Source organism: Mobula hypostoma, chromosome 4, assembly GCF_963921235.1.
Source record: "Mobula hypostoma chromosome 4, sMobHyp1.1, whole genome shotgun sequence".
Classification (NCBI taxonomy): Eukaryota; Metazoa; Chordata; class Chondrichthyes; order Myliobatiformes; family Myliobatidae; genus Mobula; species Mobula hypostoma.
In genome coordinates, this window is record NC_086100.1 from 83,737,233 (window position 1) to 83,757,633 (window position 20,401).

General features: G+C 42.0%; 1 protein-coding gene across 1 annotated transcript in view; it reads left to right on the plus strand.

Annotated features, from left to right (window-relative positions):
- map6d1 (MAP6 domain containing 1) overlaps nucleotides 1–19,006 on the plus strand; it is a 38,084-nt gene extending 19,078 nt beyond the window's left edge. Inside the window, exons 2-3 of the mRNA XM_063044972.1 lie at nucleotides 11,556–11,781; nucleotides 18,103–19,006. Coding sequence (XP_062901042.1) covers nucleotides 11,556–11,781; nucleotides 18,103–18,186 — 310 coding nt within the window. The 3' untranslated portion in view covers nucleotides 18,187–19,006. The remainder of the gene's footprint in view (nucleotides 1–11,555; nucleotides 11,782–18,102) is intronic.
- Nucleotides 19,007–20,401: the final 1,395 nt, after the last annotated feature.

Here is a 20,401-nt window from a genome sequence, read left to right on the forward strand (position 1 = left end):
ACAAACTGGTTGCGTTTTTGCCTACTGTTAAATTACAAAGCAAATTTATTATCAAAGCTTGTATATGTCACCATATTCTACCTTGAGATTCATTTTCTTGTTGGCATTCACAATAAAACACAGAAATATAATAAGATCAATAAAAACTACACACAAACAAAAACTGAATGTGAAAAAGAAGACAATCTATGCAGATAAAGGAAAAAAAAGTAATACAAAGAAAAGAAAAAGAAAGTAAGTAATACTGAGAACATGAGTTGTAGAGTCCGTGGGTTGTGGAATCAGTTTGGAGTTGAGGTGAGTGAAGTTATTCATGCTGGTTCAGGACCTGATGGCTGAAGGGTCATAACTTGATGAACCTGGTGGTGTAGGAACTAAAGCTCCTGTACCTCCTCCCTGATGGCACCAATGAGAAGAGAATATTGCCTGGATGGTTAGAGTCTTTGGTGATAGATGCTCCTCTCTTCATGAATGTGCTCAGTAGTGGGGAGGCTTTTCCTGTGATGGACTAAGCTGCATCCATCACTTTTTGTAGACTTTTCCATTCTTGGGCATTGGTGTTTTCATACCAGGCCTTTATGCACTGGTCAGGAAACACCATACTGTGCTTCTCTAGGAGTTTAGATGACATGCCAAATCCACACAAACTTCTAAGAAAGTAGATGTACTGCATGCCTTCCTTGTAATGGTACCTGTGTGTTGGTTCCAGGACAGATCCTCTGATATGATTACACCAAGGAATTTAAGGTTACTGACCCTCTCCACCTCCAATCCCCTAATGAGGACTGGCTCATGGACCTTTGGTTCCTTCCTCCTTTAGCCAGTAGTCACCTCTTTAGGTTTGCTGATGTTGAATGAGAGGTGGTAGTTCTGGTATCATTCAACCAGATTTTCAATCTTCCTCCTATATGCCAATTCGACTAATAACAGTGCTGTCATCAGCAAACGTAAATATGGCATTGGAGCTGTACTTAGTTTCACAATCATGGGTATAAAGTGAGTAGAACAGGGGTTAAGCACACAGCCTTGTGGTGTACCAGTGCTGATGAAGATGTTGCCAATTTACTGACTAGAGTCTACAAGTGAGGAAATCAAGGATCTAGTTGCACAAGAAGGTGTCAAAGCCTAGTCTTGAAGCTTAGGCTATGTCCACACTGTGCCAGATAATTTTGAAAACGAAGCTTTTTCTCTTCGTTTTGACCTTCCGTCCACACTGACGGTGTTTTCAGCCTCCAAAAACAGAGATTTTCAGAAACAGTCTCCAGCGTGAATAAATCTGAAAACGCCTAATATCCATTGCAGTGTGTACGGGGTAACTGGAGCTTTTTAAAACCGCTGTCATGACGTGCCGGAACAGATGGCAGCAGCGTGGTATTTCATTGTTTTCTTCTTATTATTATTATTACTTTATTATCGCCAAACAATTGATACTAGAGTGTACAATCATCACAGCGATATTTGATTCTGCACTTCGCAGAACCTAACAATTTCAGAACAGACGGCAACGAGACTGAAGCCAGAAGAGTTAGAAATGTACTCACCAAATACTTTGACCCATAGCTTAATGAATAAATAAGTTTACTCACTTTGCCCTGTTTTCTATCCTTGCTTGTATGAAGGTGGTTTACCTATTGATGCAAGTACTTCTCTGACAATAGATGTGTAACAGCCTAATGTAACATTGTATGGAAATACAAGATAACATTGATGCAGACATGTTTTATACATTTAACAAGGTGCTTTATTAATGCAACAGAGTTGGTCAGTTTTTCAATGTTTGTCGTCAGCCAAGTCATAATATCCGTGAACTCCGTCGGTTGCCTCCATACGCTCCAGTATTTGTTTTTTTTTGTTTTTTTTTAGTTTTAAGTCCTCCTGAGCGAGAGCCAAGAGCAATTCCTTTTAAGTTTTTCTACTCTGTAACTGGACAAACGCGCACCAAGTATATCGTTTCCTCTTCACTTGTTTTCTCTGTGTCCTGCGCATGCCCAGTAGGAGGAGATTCGCCCAAATATCCATCTAATGTGGAGAGAGATATTTTGAAAAACGCTTAGTGTGGACGCCTATCGTTTTTACTCGAAACCGGCGTTTTCAAAATTATCCGGTGTAGTATAGACATAGCCTTAGTGATTAGTTTCAAGGGAATGATGGTGTTGAATGCTGAGCTGTAGTCAATGAAGAGTATCCTGATGTGTGTCTTCATTGTCCAGGTGTTCTAGAGTGGAGTGAAGAGCCAATGAAATGGCAACTGCTGTTGACCTATTGTGATGGTAGGCAATTTGGAGCAAATCCAAGTCACTCCTGAGGCAAGAGTTGATGTGATTCATGACCAACCTCTTGAAGGACTTCATCACAGTTAGTGTAAGTGCTACTGGACACCAGTCATTAAGGCATTTCTTCTTGGGCATCAGTACGATTGAAGCCTGCTTGAAGCAGGCAGGTGCCTCTTGACTACCGAAACAAGAAGTTAAAAATCAGTAAACACTCCAGCTGGCCGATTAGCACAGGTCTTCAGTACTCTTCCTGGGCTAGATGCATTCTGTGGGTATACACTCTGGAAGGATGTTCTCACGTCAGCCTCAGAGACTGAAATCATTGGGGGCTGTGGAGTTCATAATGGAGCCTTCCTGTTCTAGTGGTCAAAGTGAGGATAAAAGTCATTTCAGGGAGTGAAACTTTGCTGTCATTTTTTTTTTTGTTGCTTGGTTTTGATTTGTAGCTGGTGATGGTATTCAAGTCCTGCCATGGTTGTTGAGCATCCTTCAGTGATTCTAGTTTGGTCTGGAATTGCCATTTTGTATGTGAGGTGACTATCTGGATGTCATAGCTGGACCTCTTGTACTTTCCTAGATTGCAATCCAGAACACCATGCTGATCTAGCTCTCAGCAGATTCCAGATCTCTTGGTTCATCCAGTGTGTCTGGTGGAGGAAGGGTGGATGGTTTTGTGGATATGCACTCATGTATGCAGTTCTTCATGTAAAGTCCATGACGACCATGGCGTATTCATTCAGGTCTTCATGGCTGAATGAAGATTACAGCTGGGACCTTAATGTCCAAGGTTACACACTGTATCAAAAGAACAGGCAGGAAGGCAGAGGGGGCAGCATTGCTCTAGAAACATAGAAAACCTACAGCACAATACAGGCCCTTTGGCCCACAAAGCTGTGCTGAACATGTCCTTACCTTAGAACTACCTAGGCTTACCCATAGCCCTCTATTTTTCTAAGCTCTATGTACCTATCCAGGAGCCTCTTAAAAGAACCTATCGTTTCCACCTCTACCACCGCTGCCGGCAGCCCATTCCACGTACTCACCACCCTCTACATTAAAAAAAAAAACCTTACCCTGACATCTCCTCTGTATTTATTTCCAAGCACCTTAAAACTATGCCCTCTTGTGCTAGACATTTCAACCCTGGGGAAAAAGCCTCTGACTATCCACACAATCAATGCCTCTCATTATCTGGTACAACTCTATCATCAGGTCACCTCTCATCCTCCGTCGCTCCAAGGAGAAAAGGCTGAGTTCACTCAACCTATTCTCATAAGGCATGCTCCCCAATCCAGGCAACATCCTTGTAAATCTCCTCTGCGCCCTTTCTATGGTTTTCATGTCCTTCCTGTAGTGAGGTGACCAGAACTGAGCATAGTACTCCAAGTGGGGTCTGACCAGGGTCCTGTATAGCTGCAACATTATCTCTCTGCTCTTAAACTCAATCCCACGGTTGATGAAGGCCAATGCACCATATGCCTTCTTAACCACAGTCAACCTGCATAGCAGCTTTGAGTGTCCTATGGACTCAGACCCCAATATCCCTCTGATTCTCCACACTGTCAAAAGTCTTGCTATTAATGCTATATTCTGCCATCATATTTGACCTCCCAAAATGAACCACCTCATCTTTATCTTTGTTGAACTCCATCTGCCACTCCTCAACCAAGTTTTGCATCCTATCAATGTCCCGCTGTAACCTCTGATAGCCCTCCACACTATCCACAACAACCCCAACCATAACACCCCCAACCTTTGTGTCATCAGCAAATTTACTAACCAATCCCTCCACTTCATCATCCAGATAATTTATAAATATCACGAAGAATAGGAGTCCCAGAACAGATCCCTGAGGCACACCACTGGTCACCAACCTCCATGCAGAATAAGACCCCTCTACAACCACTCTTTGCGTTCTGTGGGCAAGTCAGTTCTGGATCCACCAAGCAATGTCCCCTTGGATCCCATGCCTCCTTACTTTCTCAATAAGCCTCGTATGGGGTACCTTATCAGATGTCTTGCTGAAATCCATATACACTACATCTATGGCTCTACCTTCATCAATGTGTTTAGTTACATCCTCAAAAAAATTCAATCAGGTTCGTAAGGCATGACCTGCCTTTGACAAAGCCATGCTGACTATTCCTAATCATATTATGAACATTTGGACAGGCATAAATCCTGCCTCTCAGGAGCTTCTCTATCAACTTACCAACCACTGTTCTGTTAGTAAAAAATGAGATTAAATCATTGGAAAGAGGTAACATGGGGTCAGAAGGAGTTGAATCATTATGAATAGAACTAAGGAACTGCAAGGGTTAAAAGACCCTGATGTTGCCTAAAAATTACAAAGGGAGATAGAAAATGCATGCCAAAAGGGCAATGTTACAGTAGTCATGGGACCTGAATATGCAGGTAGATTGGGAAAAACAGGTTGCTGCTGGATTTTAGGAAGAGGACTCTCTAGAGTGTCTACAAGATGACGTTTTAGAGCAACTCGTGGTTGAGCCCACTAGGGGATCAGCTATTCTAGATTGGGTATTATGCAATGAACCAGAATTGCTTAGAGACCTTAAGATGATAGAAACCTTAGGAGCAAGTGATTATTATATGATCGAATTCAACCTGAAATTTGAGAAGGAAAGGTTAATGTCAGATGTATCAGTATTACAGTGGAGTAAAGGGAATTACAGAGGCATGAGAGAGGAGTTGGTCGGAGTGGGAAGGAACACTGGCAAAGATTATGGCAGAGCAGCAATGGCTGGAATTTCTGGGAGCAATTAGGAAGGCACAGGATATATCCCAAAGAGGAAGAAGTATTCTAAAGGAAAGTGACACAACCGTGTTTAAAAAGAGAAATAAAAGCCAAAGAGAGGGCATATAATAGAGCAAAAATTAGTTGGAAGTTAGAGGAAGCGAAGCTTTTAGAAACCAACAGAAGGCAACTAAAAAATCATTTAAGAAGGGAAAGATGGAATACAGAAGTAAGCTAGCCAATAATATTAAAGAGGGTGCCGAAAGTTTCTTCAGATACATAAAGTTTAAAAGGTTGGGGGGAGGGGGGCGCTAGTGCGCATGCGTATGGATTAGACGTGTTTGGTCAGTGCTCCTCTCTGAGGCCTCAATTAAATTTACTATTATACCGTGTTTTATTTATTCATAGGCCAACAGTGTATGTCTAAACTAAGTGTCTGGAAAAGTTTGACAATGCGGAAGGCAAATAGTCATAGTCATACTTTATTGATCCCGGGGGAAATTGGTTTTTGTTACAGTTGTACCATAAATAATAAATAGTAATAAAACCATAAATAGTTAAATAGTAATATGTAAATTATGCCAGTAAATTATGAAATAAGTCCAGGGCCAGCCTATTGGCTCAGAGTGTCTGACCCTCCAAGGGAGGAGTTGTAAAGTTTGATGGCCACAGGCAGGAATGACTTCCTATGACGCTCTGTGTTGCATCTCGGAGGAATGAGTCTCTGGCTGAATGTACTCCTGTGCCCACCCAGTACATTATGTAGTGGATGGGAGACATTGTCCAAGATGGCATGCAACTTAGACAGCATCCTCTTTTCAGTCACTACCGTCAGAGAGTCCAGTTCCATCCCCACAACATCACTGGCCTTACGAATGAGTTTGTTGATTCTGTTGGTGTCTGCTACCCTCAGCCTGCTGCCCCAGCACACAACAGCAAACATGATAGCACTGGCCACCACAGCCAAGATCACCAGCTGCCAAACTACCTAAAGTTAGTGCTAATAACGGGTCGGTAAAGAACTTCTCCGCGTCTGAGATACCGCCGGATAAAACTTACGCCATGTGCAAGGAATTAGATCAAGAGATTTCTCAGTCAGTTCTGCACGGTATTAACGACTGCTTTGATGCTTTTGAGACCAAGTTTGAGGTGCTTGTGGCCTCACAGGCTGACTTACAAGCCCATGTGGCTAATCAAGAACTAACCACCAGTGACCTTGAAGCATATGTGCAAGAGATTGAAGCTAAGTATTCAGAGCTAATGAGACAAAATAGCCAGCTTGAAGCTAAAGTGCATGACCTAGAGGCTCGTTCCCGGAGACATAATATTAAGATTGTAGGGATGTAAGAGGGCGAGGAGGATGGTGAACCTACTGAATTTGTTTCCAGACTGATTCCCAAGTTGCTCGGGGAAGAGCATTTCCCATACCCGGTTAAAGTCGATCGTGCGTGTCGCTCTCTCCAGCCGAAGCTGGCTGCCGATGGGAAACCGCGTACCATCTTGGCACGTATCCATCACTTTCAAGTGAAAGAGCTGATCCTGCACCGCAGCAGACTACAACCCATGGAGTACAAGGGAAATAAGGTCCTGATTTTCCCGGACTATACTAAAGAGGTGATGACTCAATGTCGTGCCTTTCGTGATGTACTGCAAACTCTGTGTGATGGAGGAATCAAGCACGCCCTGCGGAATCTGGCTAGGCTCTATACAGTATTTATCATCAAGGTGGAAGAGTACCTAAAGTATATGACAACCCGATAGAAGCAGCACAATTCTTGGAAAGGAATAATGCACGATAAAGGGAGTAGGTATATTGACCTGTTTATTCAGCTTATATTTGTGCCAGTTTCCATGTTGGGATATGGGGAGGGACCTGCTTGTTATATGTAGTTTTGCAATGCTATATGCCACATTGGGATTTAATTGCAGAGAATGTTCTAAATATTTTTATTATAGGGGTTAAATTTGAGTTGGTGTCATGAATGTTCAGCTTCAGGTGCGGACACTGGATAACTCTGCCCAGCCCTAATAGCGTTTGTTTAACGGTATTATATAATTTGTGTTATAAATTTTTTCAGAGAGGGGGTTTGTGATAATTGTGTAATGTTAGTTACCTGCCCAGCAGCTCCTTTTGGGATGGAAATGGGGAACTATGTGTCTGGTTTAGGGAGACGAGAAGGGGGGTGGGATAGGATGTGTGTCGTTTTTGTTTATAGCTCAGACATGCTTTTTGTTTGTGTATGTTGTGTTCTTATGAGGCTGCCAGTTATTTTGCATTGTTGCTATGTTTGTGCTCAACTCTAATAATCTCTTTTTTATTCTCATATGTAGAGGCCTTGCGGTAGAACACAGCTGTGGGGTAAAGATATTACAATAGTCTCGTGGTATGTTAAGGGCCTTGGTCATGTTGTTAAGAGGGATGAAGTTTTTAGACATCTCAAATCTCTATCTGCAGATGTGATTTTTCTACAGGAGTAACTGAGCAACACAGATTAGATAGATAGGTAGATATACTTTTTTAATCCCAAGGGAAATTTGGTTTCGTTACAGCTGCACCAACCAAGAATAGAGCGTAAATATAGCAATACCAAAAACCCTCCACGGGAGGAGCTGCACGTTCGATGGCCACAGGCAGGAACGACCTCCCGTGCCGCCAAGTGTTGTATCACGGTGGAATGTGGCCGAAGTCCAACAGTAAAAAGTTCAATATCCAGTCTGCAAACACGTTCCTCGATCATAATATACCCCGGATTGCACCATCCGTTGTTAGTCAGAACAGTAAGCACCGAACTCCTTTACGCTTACCGCTCTCAGTGCACTTCCGTCAGCCGGAACGGTATTACCCACCGAACTCCTCTTCTCCAAAAGTCTCTGTTGTCTCAACCCAGTCCTCTTTCCTCGGCTTTGTGATCCCCCTCTGCATCCTCTGTGTGTTTTCCTCCGGATTTCAGCGGGGGTGTCCGCCGCTCTGCTCGCTAAACCGGCCGGTATTTGCTGGTCGGTGAAATACACAATGCAACCTTGCTTCTGTCCCGCGTGTCGGGATGTAACCATTTCCAGCGCTTTTTTTTAATAAAAAAAACCCAAATAAAACTCTCTCTCTACCAGCATGTTAGAGAGGGTGCAGCTTCGACATGTTACTGTGAGGAAAAAAAATACAAAAAATAACGTAAATTAAAAAGTAAGAAGAAGAAAGTAAGAATAGATCGGAACGGCTGTACCAGGCTGCATGCACGACTGGCGCATGAGCACTTTGTTTGAGGTCTAGCTGGATATCGCAGGTTTACCAGTCACCATTTACTTCTCATGCCCGTGGTGTGGCTATCCTCTTTAGGAAAAATGACCACAGATCCTCTCGGCAGGTTTATTATGATCTCTGGCACCATTAATTCGTTTCCGCTAACCTTTCTTAATATTTATGGTCCAAACACAGGCGAGCCAAATTTTTTTTAGGAAAATTTTTGATTTACTTCTGGATGCCAGTAATTCAAATATAATAATCGGCGGTGACTTGAATTGCTACCTGGATCCATATTTAGATAGATTGTCCTCCCGCCTGCCCTCAAATATCAGTGCAGGTCCTAAATAATTTGATTAGATCTAGGAATTTAGTAGATATTTGGCGAGTTCAACATCCCACCGACAAGGATTATACTTATTATTCTCATGTACATAAATCTTACAGTATTTTTTGGTTGATTCTCATTTAATATCTCATGTTACCAATACAAAATATCATACTAGATTAATTTAGATTATGAGAACATTCAGTCCTCTTTTATTGTCATTTAGAAATGATACAATGTTTCTCCAGAGTGATTTCACAGAAAACAGGACAAACCAAAGACTAACACTGACAGAACCACATAATTATAACATATAGTTACAGCAGTGCAAAGCAATACCATAATTTGACGAAGAACAAACTATGGGCACAGTAAATAAAGTCTCAAAAGTCCCTGAGTCGATCGACTCCCGAGTCCCTGATAGCAGGCGGCAAAAGGGAGAAACTCCCTGCCATAAACCTCCAGACACCGTCAACTTGCCGATGCCTTGGAAGCAGCCGACCACAGCCGATACTGAGTCCATCCGTCCGAAAACTTCGAGCTTCCGACCAGCCTGTCCGATACAGCCTCCCGAGCGCCATCCTCTGCCGAACGCCTCCGACCTCGCCCCGGCTGCTGAAACACGCAAAGCCGAGGATTTCGGGGCCGCCTGCTCCGGAGATTCCGGTTACCACGCAGTGGCAGCGAAGCGAGCATTTCAGAAGATTTCCAGATGTTCCTCTGTACTCTCATGTCCATCTCCATCAAATCAGAATTGTGCACGGTCCCCTACTTGACAGATTACAAATATCATTCACCGGAAAGACTGCGCGCGCTGCCGTCGCACTGCCATCTTCTCCATTTCTGACCATAGCCCCTTGACAATGTCCCTAAATCGCTCCCTTTCCAAATGAATCTATTCCTGGCGTTTTAACCCCTCCCTACTCGCCGGTGAGAAATCTATAGAATATATCACCACCAGAATCAAAGATTTTATAGAAATTAACGATAACGGCAAGGTGTCAGATTGCACACTCTGGGAGACATTAAAAGTTATAATTCGTGGGTATATAATTTCATATGAATCTGCTGCTAAGAGGGAGAGAGAAGGGCGATTATTAGAGATTGAGAATACTGTCCCAACCCTCGAAGCGACATACCAGGCTTTGAAATCCTCTGAAGATTATAATAAAATAATGAAGCTTAAATATGAGTACAATTGTATCTTGGGTAGTCAAATAAATAATCTCTTCTTAAAATTAAGACAAAAGCATTTCGAAATGGGGGACAAGCCTGAGGGGCTTCTGGCACGGCAGCTCAGGGGCGCCCAGGCCCTAAGGTCAATTCATTGCATTAGATCGAGGATGGGTACCCTGTTAACTAACCCCAAGGAGATAAATGACTGTTTTAAAGAATTTTACAGCAAACTCTAGACCTCTAAGTGCAATGCCACTCAATCTGATTTGAATGACTTCTTTGACTCTCGTGTAATGCCGAGACTCAGTGACGCTGCTAGGGAGGACTTAGATTCTGACTTCACATTGGAAGAAATAACTTCTGCCATTAAGTCATTTCCGTCCGGCAAGGCTGCTGGGCCGGATGGATTTGCCCCACTTCTCAGAGTGATATCTTGCTCTAAGAGAGAGAGAGCCTTGCCTCAGACATTGTACGAGGCTAACATTTCCCTCATTTTAAAGAATGATAAAGAGGAAACAGACCTGGCCAGCTATAGGCCCATTGCACTCTAGAATTTTGATAAAGGTAATTACTAAAATGCTGGCTAACCGACTAAATAAGCATTTGTCATCTATCATTCATCCTGATCAGACAGGATTTGTCCCAGGTGGGTTCTCTTTTTCGAATGTCAGATGCCTCCTTAATACTATATATGCTGATCATGGGAAAGCTAATGGGGCAGCAATTTTATCTCTTGATGCACAGAAGGCTTTTGACCAGATTGAGTGGCCTTACATGTTTGAGTCACTGTACAGGTTTGGGTTCGGTGAGTCATTTGTATCTTGGGTAAAACTGATATATGCCAGCCCAATGTGTTCTATTATAATTAATGGTGACAATTCAACTCTGTTTCCCCTACACCGTTCAGCCCAGCAGGGGTGCCCTCTCTCGCCGGCCCTTTTTGTCGTCGCGGTAGAGCCCCTTCCCTTAAAAATAAGAAATCACCCAAATATTCTGGGTTTGAAAGTAGGAGGTATTGAAACACTTATTAGTTTATATGCTGATGATGTGATACTCTACTTACAAAACTCAAAAGTCAGTCCCTCCTCTTCTAGATTTAATCACCTCTTTTGGCAGACTATCAGGATACTCAATCAACTGGACAAAAAGTGACTTTGTGCCCCTCTCCAACGACTACATGTGGGGTTTTTTGGAAAGTGTCCCGTTCAAAGTAGTTAAAGATCACTTATCTCAGCTTGACAATCCCCAAAGATCCTAAATTAATATTCAAATTAAACTTTGTGGAGTTTATTTCAAAACATAAACAGAATATAGAAAGTTGGAAAACCTTACCTCTGTCCATGATTGGTCGTATAAATTCAATTAAAATGATTTCCCTTTGTAGGTTTCTCTATCTTTGTCAAAATCTCCCCATTTTTCTTATATCAGCTTTCTTTAAAGAGTTGGACTCCATTGTCCTTCCTTGTGGAGCCTGGTTATGGATAGAAACTGGGATTCATAAATCATTTAGTGGAAGTAGCTTGTGTCTTTACTCCTTTTTAAAATGAGACAAAATAAAACCTTCAGAGATAATTTTAATGTGGTTTGCAATTGAAGTGAATGAGGAATAACCAAGATTAATTGGATCCTTTGGGGGGGGTGGCGGGGGGGAGGAAGATGTGGTTTTGCTGACCTTATCAGTATGTGTTAACATTGGAAGGAAAGAGAATGAAAGCAATTGGTGAGAGACGCTGCACAGCAATGCACGTGGTAGCAGTACTGACATAAGACCACATTTTGTATCAGACAGGAGTTCCAGCCCTGGACTGGAGTTCAAGTGGCCAAACCTGTGAAGGCAAGGCAGATGTACTCTCCTCCAGGAGATAAGATTGTTCTCGAGAGCAGCTACCGGGCAGCTTTCACGGAGGATGCCTTCCGGCGTGTTGAACCGCTTCAGGTTGCATCCAGCAAGTCTCAGAACCAAATAGCTTCAGTGTCGGAGACGGGCAACGTAACAAAGACCGAGAGCTCAGTAAGTACATGCTAATCCATTTAACACAGAATGTTTAAATTCCCTATAGTAGCAACTACAGTGTAGATTTCTGGTTGTCATCAGTTTCAATTCCGCTCTTATCTATGTGAGCAGATTTAGCTCATGTTTAATAATTAAGTTCATTATACTTGGATTTGAAAAGAGGTGATATTAATTCTGTGATATTAAATCAGAAAAATCCCACATCTGCTCTGCATTTTCTTTTCCCCAATTCTGGACACTTAATTCATTTCCCCAATTCCTTATTCACACTTTGCCTCACTTTATGTCCAATTGGAGTCTTCTGAGCTAAAGTGGGCCTTTAGCTATCAATCATTGACTGTTGGCCACTGGTGAAAATAAAACTATCCTGATGACTTTTGTAATTGTTTTATCCACTCAGCAGACTTCAGTGTACTTGGCTTGTGTTCGAGTGTTTGGGGCTTTACTGAAGGTTTGCTGCCTTGTCAAGTGTTAAAGTGGGATTGGAGTGAAGATTGACTTTGGTAGTGTAATCTGAGGTTTTTAATTAATATTCATAACCTTTATGCCACCAAACAAGTATTATATAAATGCTAAGTATGATTAATATCTAATCAGTAGGTTTAAATGCAATCTGACCTAATTAATAGCAGTTTGGGCATGTGCAGTCTAGTTAAATTGGAAGCTTGATGTGAGTCCTGCTCACCTTGCCTTGTAATCTTAGAAATAAAGTGAGCCAAAACTTGTAGGCGGTTGAGTGAAACCATTAGATTTGCAACATAACATTTAACATATTTAGCCCTGTGGAACAATAACATAATGACGATAAATTAGATACAAGTAAACTTCTCCAAGAACCTGTAGTTTTGTTGGTTAGATAGCACCTTCAATCCCCTGGTGAACAGTGATTGCATTAGCTGGAGAGCTCCAAATCAAAGTACAATTGCCCTGGAATGTGGACAATCCTGTCCATGCAGCTTTTACTCTTGAGTCTCCTTACTACACTTTGTGCATCCCTTCGACATTTGTTTGGAAATGATCATGAATCCACTGATGGTGGTCCATGTTAAAATCCAACAACTTGAGATCCCTTTTATGGATGTGTTTGAGGTGCGGATGTGGGCAACCAGTAGGCCTTTTGGTGAGGCGCAATTTCTATTTTATGGAATGCATGCAAGGTTTACCCGGTGACTACCCAAACCATGTGTGGGTGCTTTACCAGTAATTCATGCTCAGCCCTGGCCCCACGGCAGAGCAGAAATATGCTAATGTCGCTGTCTTTCTACACATTGACTTTGTGATCTTTTCAGTTTGTTATTCAGCCACTTATTGTAAGCTGGAAAAGCGTTGATTTATGTCTGCATCATGGAGTCATAGAGCACTACAGACAGAAACAGGCCCTTTGGCCCTTCTAGTCTATGTGAACTGTTATTTTGCCTAATCCCATCGACCATAGCCCTCCATTCCCCCCTATCCAAACTTAAATGTTGAAATTGAACCCTCATCCACCAGCTCTGCTGGCAGCTCATTCCACATCCCTACCACACTCTGAGTGAAGAAGTTCCTCCTTATGTTCCCCTTAAACATTTCACGTTTCACTCTTAACCCATGACCTCCAGTTCTAGTCTAGTCTTGCCCAACCTCAGTGAAAAAAGCCTGCTTGCATTTACCCTATCTATACCATTCCTCGTTACCATTACACTCCAGGGAATAAAGTCCTAACTTAGTCAGTCTTTCCCTTTTAACTCAGGTCCTCAAGGCCTGGCAACATCCTTATAATTTTTCTGTACTCTTTCTATCGTATTGATATCTTTCCTGTAGGTAGGTGACCAGAACTGCACACAATATTCCAAATTAGGTCTCACCAATGTCTTAAACAATCAACATAGCATCCCATCTCCTTTACTCAGTGCTTTGATTTATGAAGGCCAATGTGTCAAAATCTCTTTATGATCATATCTACCTGTGACGCACTTGTATGGAATTATGGATCTGTACTCCCAGATTCCTTCCGTACCCCTGTACCTGTACTGAGGCACAGTGGAAAAACTTGCAAGCTGGCCATACTTCATTACGTCAGTACATTGAGGTACTACAAAGGAAATGCATTGTAGGCAAAAAGTAAGGTACAAAGCGACGATGAGGTAGATTGTGAGGTCGAGTCCCGTCTTATCTAGGAGTCAAGTCGGTAGATTACTCCTGGAGGTAGGAAGATCGCCAGACCTGTAAGTAGATTTGAAAGAACATTATTAGTAATACTTTTAGATTTACGAGTAGAATGAAGTAATGAGTAGATCAGCAGAGTGCAGCCCACAAGTTGCTACAGTCAGATGTCCTCTTGCTTTGCCTATAATGCGCTGAAATGTCCGAAGCAGTTTTGCAGAAGTGTTTTCAAACCATGTTTAACAGGTGGAGATATTAGAGAAGATGGTCAGGGATATATTTTAAAGGGGGAGGTTGTGGTAGGAAATGATAGGAAATTCCTGGACCTTGGCCTAAGTAGCTAAGGTCATGAAGAACACCAGTGGAGAGATTAAAACCGAGGTAGGGTGGTGGTGTTCAAGTGGTCGGAATTGGAGGAGGTGGCATGGAGCGCAGAGCTGCTCAACAGCAGGGCCAGGAACGGTTTGAAATCAAACTTTAAAATTGCAGTGTTGTGGGATGTGCAGCCAATGTTGGTTAGCAAGCATCAGTAAATTGATTTATTATTGCCACATACTGAGGTACAGTGAAAATCTTCATTTTGCATGCCATCCATACAGATCATTGCATCACGTCAGTAGACTGAGGTACTATGAAGAAAAAGCAATACAAATGTAGAATATAGCCTTAGTGACAAAGAGGGGGTGGTGCAGGCAGACAAAAGGTGCAAAGCTGTGATGAGTCGAGAGTCCATCTAGAGTCTATTCTTGAGCATGGTGATAATGTGTTTCCAGGCTACTGACGGAACAGGGGAGAACAGAGAATGTTTGACATGGGTTGGTTGCTTGACTGAGGCTCTATATAAATAAATTGGGGCCATGCTGAATTTTCTTAGCATCCAGAGTGTTTTCTTGGCCATGCTCTCGACGTGGTTGGACCAGGACAAGCTGTTGGTGATGTTTTTATCTAGAAACTTGAAGCTCTGCACCTTGGCACCATATGTAAGCTGGCATTGTAAAATACAGACAGCTGATCTTTGGGCCAAGCATCAGTTTATGAGAGTGGAAAATGCGGGGGGGGGGGGGAAGAGAGATGTGGAATCTAGCGATAAAAGCAGGCTGAAGTAATCTTGCAGCAGATGATGTGTTTTCGTCCCTTGGGCCATCCAACTGGGAGGTTATAAGTTCACAGTTGTGTGCTGTTCCCTGATGGAGTCAGTGATTTAAGTGCAGTGTTTTATCCTCCAGAGCTGTAGAAGAGTTATGTGAATAGTATGTGATAAGGCACTGACTAGCTGGTATGATCACCCATTGTTTTAACCATCCTATCCTGGTACTGTATCAACTGGCCAATCCTTCTCAGAGCAGAGTATCCACAAAATGCTCCATTAGACTTTTTGGCATCCTTTCAGATAAAAGAACATTGATGCAATTACTTGATGGACGGAGGAGCTTAGAACAAGGCAGAGAGCAACTGGGCATCTGTGATCTCCCTGAGTGCTGGGGGCCATCAGTGTATCTCCTTAACCAATGATATTTTTGGAGTGTTGGAGAAACTAAAGGAGGTTTGAGGAGAATTAAGATCAATCGTTCCTTCCTTTCTGAACTTTGTGGAAGAGAGAGAAGTGAAGATGATGAGCAAAGGGATGAAAATCAATTAAATTTATCATGTGCTGGAATTACTTTATGGAAAAATAGTTAACCCTTCAGGTCAAAAACTGCTGATTGTTTCATTCTTCACGTTACCTGACCCGAGTGTTTCCAGAAATCTATTTTTAATTTCAATTTATAGCATCTGTATAGTTTTGCTTTTCATTGTAATTATATTTTTAAACTATCTATGAATAAAGTACACTTGAAGAAATTAAATGCCATAAAATATTTTAAATCTGGGCCGGAGGAGTTGATTGGCATTGCTTTAGCATACAACTTAAAACAGAAAGTCCCTGCACTCCCTGTTCCTTTTCCTTATTCAATTTTTTAGTGGACAATTAATATGCAAGTTTTCAAAGTAATGGAAAGGCATGAATGAGCCACCTTTGTGCAGAATAAATGGTGTAGTGTCAATTAACAGTAATGTTCCAGAGGTTGGCAAAGCACAGTGTATCTCATCTTTGGATTTGCTGCAAAATTTTTCACATTATTTCAAGTTACGTGTCATTAACCTTCAATTCTTTTCCAGAAAGATTATGATTATCCTTGTATCCCATGGGATTGCATTAAGGACCAGTTAGGACACAGTGACCTATTTTTTTTTCAGGCAGAAGTTACTTTGGCAGTGGGTTTTCTAATTTTGGCAGTTAATAGGATTAACAAGTGCAGGAAGTGGCTGACAATTGGTGATGTCTTGTTGACTGTCCAGTTTGGGCTTTGAAGTGATCAGAGATGGGTGCAGAAGAGTTAATGAACTTGTGATGTGGAATTGTACATGGTAGTTTAAAGAATTTCAAGGTCACTTTTTTCTTTCTCTCTTTAAGAGAAGTGTCAGGATACACAATGTAACGCTGGCATCCAGAATACAAATATTTGAGGTATCTGTGCAGCCCATGCGATGCCTTGCCAGTGGAGCGATAAGAATGCTGACGTATTTGGAAGAAAGCTTTAAATATCACTTCTGAAATGATTGAAGATCTCAAAGGAACTGATTTGTGTTTCCTTTCCAAAGTACCATCTCCCTGAGCCAATGACCAGCTGGGTTACTGTCAGCAAGCAGCCACCTAACACTACTAGTTTTGCATCTATCAGCATTTCCTGACCCATTAACTAACAAAGCAACCCACACACAATGCTGGAGGAACTGAGCAGGTCGGGCAGTATTCATGGAAAAGGGTAGCAGTCAATGTTTTCGAGCAAGACCCGGTCCTGATGAAGGGTCTCGACCTGAAAGTTTGACTGTTTACTCTTTTCTATAGATGCCGCCTGCTGAGTTCCTCCAGAATTTTGTGCATTACTTTGATCTCCAGCATCTGCAGGTTTTCTTGTTTGTGCCATTAACATAGAAACTCGGCAGCAGGAGCTGTGTACCTTTGGTGATATGTAAACTGTTGCAAAGCTGAATCGTGAAAATTGTATAGTTAGCTGTCTGATCGATAGGTCTGATTTAAGACCTTTAAAAACCACTGCACGTTCTGAATAGTATGCAGGAAATAACAAACAGAGGCCTCTAGGACATGGGAGCTGACTGATAGCTAATTTTGTAGTTTTCTATCGTTTTCTGCTTTATCTTTTTAAAAAAAAAAGTGGATCGTTGGATGTGTGGGACTGAGATTGAAAATGTTTGGCGAGGTTCAGATGCCCACAGGACCATCACTAGCCAGTGGCTCTTCCACTGAATGCAGAGTGTTTAACTCCAGCCTATTCCACTAGCCGCTGTGTTTCAAGGCCTCTGTGCAGAAGCAAGCAGGGTTGTGCCCTAGAATGTTGAAGATGGAAGTGGTGACCTTGAGAAATGCAAAATAGACCAACAATTTGCAAACATAATCCCAAAATTATCTCATCTGTCCTGTGGTAAGAAGGGAATTAATGGGATATTAATAATGTGGCAGCTCTGAACCCATCAGGCTCTGTCTGCTGATTCAGGTGGATGTTAAATCACCCAGAACGATAAATATTTCAGAGAGATTGGCCCAGACCCTGTTTATCCTTCAGCCCCATGCCACTAATTCAGATAATCTGATAATATTCTTTTTTATTTTTCCACTAATTTAACTGTTTAAACGTTTAACTTAACGTGTGTGTATGTGTATATGTATTTGTGTGTGTATGTAATATGTATTTGTGTGTGTATGTGTATATAATATGTATGTGTCTGTGTGTGTGTATTTGTGTGTATATGTAATGTGTATATATGTGTATGTATGTCCATTTGTGTGTATATGTAACATGTATATATGTGTATGTATGTGTCTGTGTGTGTATATGTATTTGTGCATTAATTCAGTTTTTCTGTCTATTATAATGCATTGCAATGTACTGCTGCCGCAAAGGCAACAAGTTTCACAACATTTACTCGTGATATCAAACCTGATTCTGATTCTCACACAATTTACTGTGGACAATTTGTGTGTTTGTCCAAGTAATAGTGGCCTTGCTTCACGGTGATTTACAGTCTGCATCTTGTTTTTTGTGTGAAAGGCACTGTGGAATTGCTACAAACTACTGCTCTTCATTTCCTTAACTATTTCTGATTTGTTCAAAGGAGCCAGTGGTGAAGACAAAGTTATCACCATCATCGAATTCCTCGGCAGTGTTCCAGACCCGCTCCCGTGTGCTGAACATATAAACCCAGTCACAGCTTCCCCTTCAAAGGAACTGGTCCCAGTGCTGATGTCATCAAAGACTAAAGGCAGCCGCATTAAATCTGCCTAAACAAACTATGCAACATAAGCCCCAAAACAGAGGGCTGCTGGCATTTGAAGGGACCCTTGCCAGGATGGTTGTCTCCAGTTGCCTGATAAATATTTGGTATTGTACAGTAACGGATTGGGATTTGAGTAAATCCTATTTAATGTACGTATGTCTCATCTGCATGTTGTGTAAGGATAGCCTGGCTGATTGCACACTGAGGGACTTGGACAACAAGCAGTAGATCAGCCAATAAAAGTTGAGAGAAAATTGCCATCTCTGTGAGTTTTTCTACTGTTGCTGCTGAACCCACTGCAAAGAGCTTGTTCTCCTGCTTAACCAGGAGGGAGAATTATTCATTTTGTCATTCATTAACTGAAGCAAAACACACCCCCAGTTTTAACAGATTTATCCCCAAAGCCGCCCAGGAGTATCTTCACAAAAAGGACTGCAGCAGCTCATCCAACATCTTTCCAAAGCCAATTAGGTATAGGTGATAGTTATTTACCTTGTTCTTGGGGCTCTCATCCTATAATTATAGAACTACTGAAGGACAAGGAAGTCCAGGCTGGTTTGAGTAGAAGAGTCTGTTCAGCCCAACTGTAATGTTCCTTTCCCTGAGCTCTGAAAGTGATCTGTCCATGTATCTAGTTTACTGTTGAAAGCAGTGAGATGCTGGACGATGGTTGTCCATATTGGTTGTAGACTGCACCTTTACACACAGTGGAGTTCTTGGCCAGAACCATGCTCTGCAAAATAAAAATATTTCTTGCATCCCCATGTTTCCTTTGCCTTGTTGGTCCTTGAATTACTGGCTGGGGAGACCGAGGAGCTTTGTGCTGTGTAGTCTGATATCAGCACAGCTCTGCTGAACTTCCTGTCAACCCCTCAATGCTTCATGAACAACCCCAGCTTCTCCAGTTTAATCTTCCAAGTGAAACTATTTGTCCCTGGAAATCTCTTCTGCATCCTCTCTTGAACATCAACATAGAACAGTACAGTACAGACCCTTCAGCCCACTATGTTGTGAACTACTTCAAGATCAATCTAACTTTTCACTCCCATTTCACCCTCCATTTTCCTTTCATTTATGTGCCTATTTAAGAGTCTCTTAAATGTCTAATGTATTTTCCTCCATCACCATCCCTTGCAGTGCATTCCATGCACTTACCCCTCTTTTTAAAAAAACAACCTGCCTTTGACCTCTTATATTTTCCTCTAATCACCTTAAAAGTATGCCTTCTCATATAGTTATAGCCACCCTGGGGAAAAGGTGCTGGCTATCCACTACAAGTCTCCTTTCTTCCCCCTATACTCCAAAGAGAAAAACTGTAGCTTGCTCAATCTGTCCTAATAATACATGCCCTCTAAATGAGGCAATATTGTGGTAAATCCCTGCACCTTCTCTAAAGTTTCCACATCCTTATAATGATGTAACGAGAACTGAACGCAATATTCCAAGTGTGGCCTAATCAGACTTTTAAAGACCTGCGACATTATCCGTGTTGCTTGAACTCAATCCCTCATGTAAAGAAAGCCAACAGTCCATATGTCTTCTCAACCACACTATCAACGTGCGTGGCAACTTTGAGCTATCTATGGACGTGGACCTCAAGATTCCTCCTCTTCCACATTCTCAGCATTTTGGATGTTTCCCTACCAGCTGGCCTAACATTGTGTTCAAGGAGGCTGCTTAAAAAGGTGGTGCAAGGTAAGGCAAAGTGTTTGTTTGTTTTTTGTGTGTGTGTTGTCCTACCAGCAGGCCTATAGCATGGAGCCACAAAATGTAAAAGGTTGGCAATCTCTAGTTGATTTGCTCATTTTGAAGAAGATTATATGAGGTCACAGTGTTGATCTTGAGATCTAAACTTTGACAAGGAAGGTTTCGGCAAGAATGTTAAGCAGTAACATCAAGGTAAGGTCTTTTAAATCCAGTAAGAACTACAGGGGCAGAAATGGCATTCAACAGTGTGGTATGCTCCTGTGAAAGGTGGAAGATTAGGCAGAAGTCAGATGTCCCTGATGACTTTTTTTGTGTGAAGTGTGTCCAGCTACAGCTACCCTTAGACTGCTTGGATGAGTTGGAGAGGTAAATGGTCACCGAGGTGCATAGAGGATCCCTCAACAACTATTGCGCAGTTGTACTCACATCC